Here is an 11,498-nt window from a genome sequence, read left to right as displayed (position 1 = left end):
AATTTATTGTACACCAAGATAACTTTTATGCAGTTTTTCGTAACTTTAACCTATTTTTCTGTAACTTTTATATTGTAAAATTAAAAAGTTGAGAGATAAACATTTTAAAGGGTTAAGTGATTAATTTATACATTATTAGTGATTTTGAAGAAATAATTTTTTATTCAAATGAAAAATTTATCATTAAAAAATAGATAACTTTTACATATATAAATGTAACTTTAAAGCATTTTAAGTCAACTTTTAATTCGGTGTACAATATTTATTGTACACCCATTGTAAATAAGAATTTGTGCCCAACAAATATTACGACCGTTGCCCTATCTACGAATTCTACAAAGCCCTCTTCTTACCCATTCAAATTTCAAAACTTCCAAATGCTGTCTAAAGGAAAAGCCTGCCATATTTCTCGCAAACTCTCAGCTTAAAATTAAACCCATGCTCCCTAATTTCATTGATAAAAGAGCTTTACTTTGCAATTACTTAATCTCATCTTTCTCTCCTTCAACCTTTCATAACCCAAATTCATACTTCTGTTTGTCCTTAAAAATTTTAAAAATCAGCTTGAACAAATGAAAAAAGAGACCGAGAAACCTAAGGAAATTAAACCCAAAAAATCTAAGTTCTCTGATCAAAATCAGCCACCAAAGAATGTTAAATCAGGCAATAATTCTTCTTCCTCCAAGTTGAAATCGGCTTCATCATGGGGTTCTCATATAGTCAAGGGTTTAGGAGGAGAGAGAAAAAGCAAGTTTCAAACAACAACAATGACTGCCAACAAATTATCTGGGTCATTTGATTCTCAAAACAACCTAGTTGGGAATCGACCTATTTCGAGTAAGGTAAAAGGAAGAGGTTTGATTGGTGATTTATCTTGCTCTGTTGTGGCAACCCAAGTTCACCCTCATGCTTTACAGGGCACTACTAATAATAATAATAAGGTCAAGGTTTCGTCGTCGCAAGATTTGTTTGTTGAGATTGAAAATTTAAGGACCCTTTTGAAAGAATCTAAGCAGAGGGAGTTTCAATTGCAATCTGAGTTGTCAGAAACTAGGAAAAATCAGAAGGTTTTGGAATTGGAGAGAGAAGTTGAGGGTAAAAAAAACGAGGTTGAAAGCCTAACCAGGAAAATTAAATTCTTGGAATCTGATAGTAAAAATGGAATTGGTGGGAGAGACGAATGTGAGAAGGACGGTTTCAATGAAAAATCGAAGAAGCCAAAAAATGTGGAAATGGAAGTGGTTGAACTCCGGCGTTTGAACAAGGAGCTGCAGCTTCAGAAAAGAAATCTTTCAAGTAAAGTAACTTCCCTGGAGTCTCAGCTGTCAAATTTTGCAAAAGTTTCTGAGGTAATTTTTTTTTAGGTTGCTGAAGTTTTTGATATTTTTAGGGATATACTTATTCTATGCTGATTCTGTTTTGAAAATTATGTATGATTTTGGTCGAAAATGAAGTGTCCGGGGGTGTCTTACCCATGTCTGATTAGTGAGTATTCGACACGGATGCTTAAGGGAGAAATGAAGAGTTAGAGTAACATAAATGTTACCCCATATTACTTGGGGTTTCGTTATATTTATGGTGAATATTTAGCAATGGACTAATGTGTTTGAATATGTCAGAATGAAAACATGGGGAAAATAAAAGCGGAGGCATCATTGTTGAGGCGTACAAATGAAGATTTGTCTAAACAAGTGGAAGGGTTGCAGATGAGTAGATTGAATGAGGTTGAAGAGCTTGCTTACCTAAGATGGGTTAATGCCCAATTACGCAATGAACTTGGAACAAGTCCATGTTTACATGCTACTTGTGATGTCGAATTGAGCTCTAATTCAGAAGAAATTTCGACTCCATTGGCTGGATTTCCTCATGAAATTCTAGAATGCAGCAGTGGTAAGAGATTGAGTGTTGTAAAGAAGCTAAGTGGTTTAGATTGTTCAATCAATTCGATGCTTGAGAAAAGGTGGGAGGGACACTTAGAGGAGACTAGTTCAGGAAGAAGACACTCTATAAGTGGATCAAAATGCTGTGATGAAGATTTTATGGTAAATAGAAGAAGACAATCACAGGGATTTATGTGCTTAAAACAAGTGGACTATAAGGTAAATTCAGATGAGTCAATAGATTATCAAAAGCAAGAAACTATTAAAGTTGTTTTCCCTACAGAAGTTGAGAAGAGAGCCTTAAGGATTCCAAACCCCCCTCCAAGACCTTCATCAGGAAAGTCTAATGAGGCAAAAGAAGTCAGTGATGGTCATAGTCCTGTGGCACCCCCACCTCCTCCACCACCTCCCCCGCCTCCTCAAAGGCTTTCAGTAGGAAGTAATGTAGGAGCCGTGCAACGTGCACCACAAGTGGTGGAATTTTATCATTCATTAATGAAGAGAGATACACATAGAGATTCATCTGGAGGAGCAACATCTGATTCCCCCAATTTATCAAGTGTTCGAAGCAACATGATAGGAGAAATTGAGAATCGGTCTTCCTATTTGCTTGCTGTGAGTTCTATATCATCTGAGTTTTAATGAGTTAAGATAGAAAGTTGTACAGTATCAGTTTTTAATTGTATTTGCTATTTCTGTATAGATAAAAGCAGATGTTGAGACACAAGGAGAATTTGTCAATTCATTGATTAGAGAAGTTAATACTGCTGTGTATCGAAATATAGACGACGTTGTTGCATTTGTCAAGTGGCTGGATGATGAGCTCTGCTTCCTTGTGAGTAAAGTGTATACCCAAGTAGTTCATATCCTTATGTTTATATTATTGTTGACAGCGTTTTTCAGAATGTTGATGAACCTGATCATGTTTATCATCCTATAATTATTATTTGTAAGGTGGATGAAAGGGCAGTCTTAAAGCACTTTGATTGGCCAGAAAAGAAGGCTGACACCTTGCGAGAAGCTGCATTTGGCTACAAAGATCTAAACAAGTTGGAGATGGAAGTCACTTATTATCATGATGATCCTCGGTTGCCCTGTGACATCGCCCTCAGGAAGATGGTTTCCTTGTCTGAAAAGTAATACTTCTAAAATTGCATTTTCATCTCAACTTTTTTATATACTCTACTAGCTTATTTGATCTAATGTATTTCTTGATATCTGCTTTCAGGATTGAACGTACTATTTACAATATTCTTCGAACAAGGGAACCGTTGATGCGAATTTGTAAAGACTTCCAAATTCCTACAGATTGGATGCTTGATAGTGGCATCATAAGCAAGGTGTGATTTTGTTTTAATGCAAACTTTTCCTTATTAATTAATCATGCTTGTTTTTCCCTTATTAATTACATGGCTCAACACTACTTTGTCATTTGGTAATGAGGAAGGTAACAAAATGTTACCGATAGTTGAAACAATCTTACATCTCCCTCTTCTAGGGATGCTACTAATTCACTATGCGTCTATCAATCTTACCTGCTAGGGATGCTACTAATTCAGTATGCGTCTGCTATTCAGTATGAGGTGATCAGGTCATTGTGCATATGTTCATTTTGGGATCGTTATGTTGTAGTCCTTTTGTCGGGAAAATATAATAAAATTGAGAGATGTCATGAAGAATGCAAAATTTAGACGCTCCTTACAGATATAATACCATAGAAATGTCTGTCTTGAGTATATTGATTACATTAGGTCTTAGCTTGTGTATGCATATGAATCATTAGGTATATTTGAGAATTGTTACATATGGGAGATAAACTACCACGTACCAAGTATAAAGTTACCTCTTCAGCAAGCAGATATGTGCCATCTTAAATTGGGATAACCAACACTCGTGTCGTGTGCACAATGGTCACTGTGCACCCTGTTTTTAAATGAACATATAGTTCAAATACAAAGAACATATTGTTCATACCCAAATAACATATAGCCAATGAACATATAGTTCAAATCCATAAAGCATATATAGTTTAAATATTTCACTAGTATATGTACATTGAAATCATTCTCAATGTTCATTAGATTTTCAATAAATGTTCAACAGGGTGCACAATGAACACTGTGCACCCGGGTGTATAATCCGAATTGCGCGTTGGGTGATTTTTATTTTCTTTTGCAGACATTGAACTGTTGATGGCTAATTATCTATAATATAGGTTTTGTAATTGGCCTTTTCTAAATCATAGATTTATGCTGAGGTTTTAGACAGAAAGGAAATAATATCTTTATTTGAACACATTGTTCCAGTTTAAGTAGCTGTTGCTGCTGCCTGCTGTTTAAGTTTCTATTTCCCTTTCTGTTTGGGTTTGCCTCATCACACAATCTTCTCCGGATGTGATTATTGTAATATTCCAAGATTTTATCACCAATTAAAAAGAAGAAAAAGAAACATTTGCAAGGCACCATTAACTTAGCTCAATAAAGTCTCTAGACAGTCGCTTCCTTAGAATCACATTTAAACAACGTATCTACACACATGATAGACTGTGCCAAGTCACAAATCAAACCCTTTTCGCAAACTCGCATCAATTAGACTGATCCAAGAAACACGTTGCTGTTCTTATGCAGAACTAACTTGTGTAGAATTATTCCAAGTTAATTTGTCTTGGTTAAGTTAATTGTTCCAAGTTTTTACTGTTCTTATGAAGAACTAACTTGTGTAGAATTATTCCAAGTTAGGTAAGGTAATCACTGTATTTCATTATAATGGACAGGTAAAACTTGGGTCTGTAAAACTAGCAAAGAAATACATGAATAGAGTGGCTACAGAACTCCAGTTGCGATCATCACTTGAAAAAGATGTTGCTATGGACTACATGCTTCTTCAAGGAGTGAGGTTTGCTTTCAGAATTCATCAGGTTAGTTATAAAATCTAAAATCTCATTGATGATCAATCCTCGGAGTGAATGCAAAATAATTGTGTTAGATTTTGTTATTGTATTGTGTTTTATTGCTTTGATTCTCACTCTTGTTAAAATATGCATTTCTTCCTTGCCAAATACAGTTTGCTGGAGGATTTGATTGGGAAACCATGCAAGCATTCGAGCAACTTCGTAAACTTGCCCATGCACTTGACAAAAGATAAACAGCAGAAGTTTTGCCCACTATACAAGTTTGTTATCTTTCCATAAATCTAATCATTAATGTACATTTTAGGATTTTACTATTGAAATTTTCTTTAGAGGATGTCGTAAGGTATCTTAGTGAGCTTTTCAGCAGAACTATTTTGGAGGTCTTAACCCCATCTTTTGTGTAACTAACTAGTGTGAAATCTATTGTACTCATACAGAAGATGCTTTTCCTAATGATATACTCCGTACAGAGACATTTTTGCAATTGCCTTAACTAGTTAATCAACCACTATGATGCATCTGTCATGCTGCCTCTACTGGCCTCTCCTTTTTATCTACAACATACAACAAATACTTCTCCGTTTCATAATACCTATATTGTTTTGACTTTTGCACTAGTCACTTATTAAGTTTGAGGGAAACGGCAACGGCCGCTTATTATTGTCAGTAATTAAACAAAAATCAGAAGCAATAACATTAAATTTTTTTTTTGACATAGGCTAAATTTGCATAAAATCAAAGTTTGCAAACTACAAACTAAAGTACTAGGTTGTTACGATATATATATGGAGTATACGGAGTATATATTGTTATATATATATGGAGTATATATTGTTATATATATATGGAGTATATATGGAGTATACGGAGTATATATTGTTATATACGGAGTAGAGTTTCGAGCCTAATTTGTCATGGTATCATGAGCCTAGGTTTAAACCCTAATTAATTTTTTTTCCGTAAAAGAGAAGTCTGAGTTCGCAGTCACCATACGATTGCACGAGTTTCACGTTGAATCATGGGTAAAGATGACGATGTCTCACAGGGCGATACCACAGCAGACCTTGACTATTTCCTTGGATCAAGCGACGGACCAGGGGCTGTGATTACACCAGTCAAGTTACGTGGTGCCTCGAATTATGATGAATGGGCAAAGGCAATGTGACGTTCGTTGATATCCAAGTGAAAGTACGGGTTTATTGATGGTTCGATTGAGGAGCCAACAACGGATGCTAAGAAGATGAAGCACTGGATTGTTGTAAACTCGACTGTGGTATCGTGGATCAACAACACAGTGGACGAGGGACTGAGGTCTACTCTTGAGGATTTTGATATTGCACTTGACTTATGGCTGCATTTGAAGACCAGATTCTGCGTGGTCAGTGGTACCCGAGTTTGTCAATTGAAGATTTCCTTGAGTGAGTGCAAACAGGCATCTACAGAGACCATCACAGAGTACTATGGTCGGTTGTCGAAGCTGTGGAAGGAAGTTGTGCAGTACACTCGTGTTCCGAAGTGTTCCTGCGGTAGTTGTAAGTGCAATATTGCACGACAGGTAGGGGAGATTAGAGCGGAGGATCATCTCCACTATTTCTTGATTGGTCTTGACGATCCTTATGAAGCTATCCGTTCACAATTGCAGGCGCAAAATCCATTACCATCTGTGGACGAGGCCTATCAGCAGGTCATTAATACGGAGCGTCTGCGACTTAAGGGTGGAACGGAGAAGGGGACAGTCATGGCATTCAAGGTTGAGGCAAAGGCGCGGGTGAATCACATGGACACGAGTGACAAATTTTGTGTCCACTGTAATAGAGTTGGGCATGACGAGGAAAGTTGTTATCAGCTTATTGGTTTCCCTGATTGGTGGGATGAGAAAAAGAGGGGTGGAAGGGGTCCTGGTCGAGGAGGTAAGAGCGCACGTGGCAGAGGACGGGGAGGACGTACATCTGGGAGCAGTGGCACACCTGTCCGTGCCAATGCAGTGCAGGTGGGCAGCAGCACTGCCAACCAGAACACCTCCCAAACAACAGCTACTGTTGGCCTTGCAGGGGTCTCCAACGATCAAGTTCAACAGATTATTGATCTTCTGTCCACTAAGACTCATAATAAACTGCAAGGTAATACAGACATGTGTTGGATAATTGATTCAGGGGCGAGTAATCATGTGACAGGAAATCTGTCTCTTTTGAAAAATATCAAGACCATTGGAAACAATCCGGTGGAGTTACTGGATGGTCAAATGGCAAACTGCAATCAAATTGGTTCTGTAGTCTTGACGGGTGGTTGCATTATCGATAATGTTATGTTTGTGCCTAGATTAAACTGCAATTTAATTTCTGTAACGCAATTAAGTGACGAATTGAATTGTTCCGTTCAATTTACTAAAAAACTTTGTGTGATTCAGGACCAGTTGATGAGGACGGTGATTGGCGTGGGTGAACGGCAGGAAGGACTATATTTTTTTCGTGGCGTCCCGCGAGTGAGGGTGCTAGCTGTGGACTGTGTGGTGGATCTACGGCATCAACGTATGGGACATCCGTCGGAAAAATTTTTGAAGTTAATTCCTGCTGTTAGTACTTTTGTTAGGAGAAATAAAGACATTTGTGATGTATGTCCGAGGGCGAAACAATGTAGGGAAAGCTTTCCAATTAGTGATTGTAAGGCTAGTCGGTTGTTTGAACTAGTTCATATTGATTTGTGGGGTCCATACAAGACACCTTCGTCTTGTGGGGCTAAATATTTCTTGCAATTGTTGATGATTTTTCAAGAGGCGTGTGGATTTATTTATTAAGCAATAAAACTGAAGTTGAGTTTATGTTTCTTAATTTTATTGCTATGGCCAAGTGTCAATTTAATCAAGTCATTAAAGTTGTTCGGAGTGATAATGGTACAGAATTGTTTACAAGGTTATTTTTTAAAGCACGGCATGTTGTTTGAATCTTCATGCGTTAGGACTCCACAACATAATGGGAGAGTAGAGCGTAAACATCAACATATTTTGAATGTGGGTAGGGCGTTACGATTTCAAGGAAATTTGCCGAAGAGGTTATGGGAGAATGCATTTTGGCATCGTGTTATTTGATTAATCGTACTCCTACGTCGCTTCTTGATAATAAGACTCCCTATGAGATACTATTTGGTAAACCTCCATCGTATGTCCCGATTCGCGTATTTGGTTGTTTGTGTTACGCGTACAATCAACGGAGTAAGAGCGATAAATTTGAGTCACGAAGTCGGAAGTGTGTGTTTCTGGGCTACCCGTTTGGTCAAAAAGGGTGGCAGGTTTATGATCTCGAGTCTCGTGAGTTCTTTGTGTCTCGGGATGTGAAGTTTCATGAGAGAGTGTTTCCGTATATGACTACGTTGAGTGAGACATTGAGTTCGTCAAATGATGTGAGTGACGTGAATGGCTCGTATGATCATTGGAATTTGGAGGGTGAGCCTTCTGTACAATCGGATGAGGGTGTGAGATGTGTTGGAAGTACTGAGGGTGTGTATAGGGGTGAAACACTTGTTGTAAATGGGCAGTCACAGCAGCAGTTGCAGCAGGACATTCGTGCTGATGTGCGTCTTGCAGTGCAGGAAGGAGTGCAGGGCGAGCCGCAGGGCAGGGCGCTAGGCGAGGCGCAAGAGGCGCTGAACGAGGCGCAGGGCAGTAGGCAAGGCGAGGCGCAGGAGGCGCTGAACGAGGCGCAAGGCAATGCGCGTGCTACCCTTGTTGTGCCTGCGCAGACAGCGAGTGCTGGTGTGTGCTCTGCGACTGCTGGGCAGTGTTCTATGAGTGCTGCAATTGAAGGGCAATGTGTGGGTGATAATAATGGACAGCAAGGTGAAAGGAGTGATACGATGGGTGATGACGTGAGACGGGTTTCACGTCAATCGAGGGAGGATGAAAGTGAGTTGGGGAGGGGGAAACGTGAGAAATTTCCGTCGAAAAAATTACGAGATTGTGTTTTGCATACCATACGGAAAAAATATAGTCCATCTGAAAATTCATCTACAACATCATCCTCCTCAGGTACTCCTTATCCTATCACATATTTTGTTAATTATGAACATTTTTCGTCAAAACACAGAAATTTTATTGCAGCGTTGCAGGAAGGAAAGGCACCTAAAACATTTAAATAGGCTATGCAACATGAGGGTTGGCGAAAAGCAATGGCGGCAGAGATTAATGCTCTAGAGGAACAGGGTACGTGGGCATTGGAGAGTTTACCCGTGGGAAAGAAAGCACTAGGAAGCAAGTGGGTGTATACAGAAAAGCGTGACGAGGATGGAAACTTGCTTCGGTTGAAGGCCAGGTTGGTCTGTTTGGGAAATCATCAGGAGGAAGGCCTAGATTATAATGAAACATTTGCCCCAGTGGCAAAAATGGCAACGGTTCGTACTTTCTTAGCAGTTGTGGCCGTCAAACAATGGGAGGTGCATCAGATGCATGTTCATAATGCTTTCTTGCATGGAGATTTGGAGGAGGAAATCTATATAAAAATTCCACCTGGATTCCAGAAAAACAATTCAGACAAAGTATGTAGAATGCAAAAATCTTTATATGGCCTGAAACAGGCACCCAGGTGTTGGTTTGAGAAATTGTCTACGGCTCTGATGAAATACGGATTTAAGCAGTCTTATTCCGATTACTCACTGTTTACTTTGTCCAAAGGTGAGTTGCAATTGAGTGTGCTTATTTATGTGGATGATATGATAATTGCAGGCAATAATAAATTTGCATTGGACACTTGAGTGAATGCTTTAAAATGAAGGATCTGGGCGCTCTGAAATATTTTCTAGGGCTAGAGGTGGCTCGTAGTAGCCATGGATTTTACGTCTGCCAGAGAAAATATGCTCTGGATATTATTTCGGAGACCGGACTATTGGGAGCAAAGCCCGCAGACTTTCCGATGGAGCAGAATCACAAACTAGCCTTGGCAGAAGGGAAGGAATTAGCAGATGGAGAGAAGTATAGGCGCTTGATTGGGCGTTTGATTTACTTGGCAGTTACAAGGCCAGACTTGGCATACTCGGTGCATATTCTGTCATAATTTATGCAAGCACCGAAGGGGGAGCATTGGGAAGCAGCGTTGAGAGTAGTACGATATTTGAAGAAATGTCCGGGGCAAGGAATATTACTCCGTTCTGATAGTGAGTTGCAGTTAGAAGGTTGATGCGACTCGGATTGGGCAAGTTGTCCGTTGACTCGTAGATCGCTGACTGGGTGGTTTGTGTTACTTGGTCTGTCACATGTGTCCTGGAAGACCAAGAAACAACATACAGTTTCTCGTTCGTCTGCAAAGGCAGAGTATCGTTCGATGGCCGCATTGACTTGTGAATTAAAGTGGTTGAAGCAATTACTACGGGATCTGGAAATATCGCACAAGCAAGGAATGAGTATGTTCTGTGATAGTCAGTCTGCGTTGCATATTGCACAAAATCCAGTCTTTCATGAGCGGACGAAGCATATTGAGTCAGATTGTCATTTTATCCGAGATGCAATAAAGGAGGGGATCATCTGTCCTTCTTACATATCGACGAAGGTTCAGTTAGCCGATATTTTTACCAAAGCATTGGGGAAGGCGCAATTTGAGTTCTTTCTAAACAAGATGGGCATTCGAGATCTTCATGCTCCACCTTGAGGGGGGATGTTACGGTATATATATGGAGTATACGCAGTATATATTGTTATATTATGTTAATATTTTGATATTCTAGTTATATATGGAGTTACCTAGAATACCCTTCCTATGTAATATATATATATGGAGTTAATGAATGAGAATAGTAGAGTTTCGAGCCTAATTTGTCATAGGTCTTTATAGACCATTACACACATTACAAAATAAACTACTACAATTACAATCCTTAAAGGCAAGTAAGTAGTTGTTCTTCCCTTGTTGGCCCTTGATTATTGTAAATTTGTAACTACCTTGTTTACACCACCATTGAGGCGTTATCGTGCCAATGCCCCTTGTGGTTGAGATTCCCTTATAGAAAATGGTGGTAACATTGGATTGCTTACCACTAAGATGCACCCTTACAAATCTGTAGAAATTGGGAGACGGGAAAAGCAAAGGAAGTGAGACAAAGTTATGGTCTTGGTTGATAGACCTTGTGAATTGCACACAAGTGTCTAGAGTCATAGAACATGACTTGAGTAGCATGCTATGAGGCCCCAAAAATTGGACAACAACGTTCAAATTTTGGATTTTTGAAAGCGTCAAGAATAAATCTTAACCCTAACCTAAAAAGAAGATTAACAACAGTGAACCTCCGGAACAAATCAAAACCCAAGACCCTAGGACAATGACCCTTCCTAAAACCAACTTCTTCTTTCCTCATCCAACCACTAACTCCAATACCTCCAATTCCGCAACTTCATGAGACGAAGTCCTCTAAACCACACATAACAACACTACCTCCAATAGTTGAACTACCAACCTTAGAGTAGAAGTTGACCCATCGATCTTTACCTTTGCAAACATGTAACCAAAATCCAAATATTCATCACCTTTAAACCACCTTCGAACGACAACTAGGAACCACATTTGACAACCACAACCAACAATCACAAAAGGAAACTTACCAACAAACTTGAAAAGAAACCAGTGAACCAAAAGCTTTAATCTTCTTGCCTAGTTGATTCTTGTCAGGTTATGAAACATATGAATAAACATAAAGCATGCGGAAAAACCATAAAGCCAGGAAACATA

The 11,498-nt window shown here is 39.1% G+C and overlaps 1 protein-coding gene across 1 annotated transcript; it reads left to right on the top strand.

The window, feature by feature from the left end:
* Positions 1-347: 347 nt before the first annotated feature.
* LOC110775560 (protein CHUP1, chloroplastic) lies at positions 348-5,275 on the top strand. Its single transcript, XM_021980170.2, has 7 exons — positions 348-1,349; positions 1,620-2,495; positions 2,584-2,715; positions 2,835-3,016; positions 3,109-3,220; positions 4,654-4,797; positions 4,944-5,275. The coding sequence occupies exons 1-7, from the start codon at positions 573-575 to the stop codon at positions 5,022-5,024; spliced, it is 2,304 nt and encodes a 767-aa protein (XP_021835862.1). The 5' UTR covers positions 348-572; the 3' UTR covers positions 5,025-5,275.
* Positions 5,276-11,498: the final 6,223 nt, after the last annotated feature.

Source organism: Spinacia oleracea, chromosome 2, assembly GCF_020520425.1.
Source record: "Spinacia oleracea cultivar Varoflay chromosome 2, BTI_SOV_V1, whole genome shotgun sequence".
Taxonomy (NCBI): Eukaryota; Viridiplantae; Streptophyta; class Magnoliopsida; order Caryophyllales; family Amaranthaceae; genus Spinacia; species Spinacia oleracea.
This window is presented reverse-complemented; position numbering and strand designations above follow the sequence as displayed.

Coding starts and splice junctions, on each gene's coding strand:
- LOC110775560 (XM_021980170.2), top strand. CDS start 573: ATGAAAAAAGAGACCGAGAAACCTAAGGAAATTAAACCCAAAAAATCT. Junction 1,350..1,619: donor ATTTTGCAAAAGTTTCTGAG/GTAATTTTTTTT, acceptor TGAATATGTCAG/AATGAAAACATGGGGAAAAT. Junction 3,017..3,108: donor ATGGTTTCCTTGTCTGAAAA/GTAATACTTCTA, acceptor ATCTGCTTTCAG/GATTGAACGTACTATTTACA.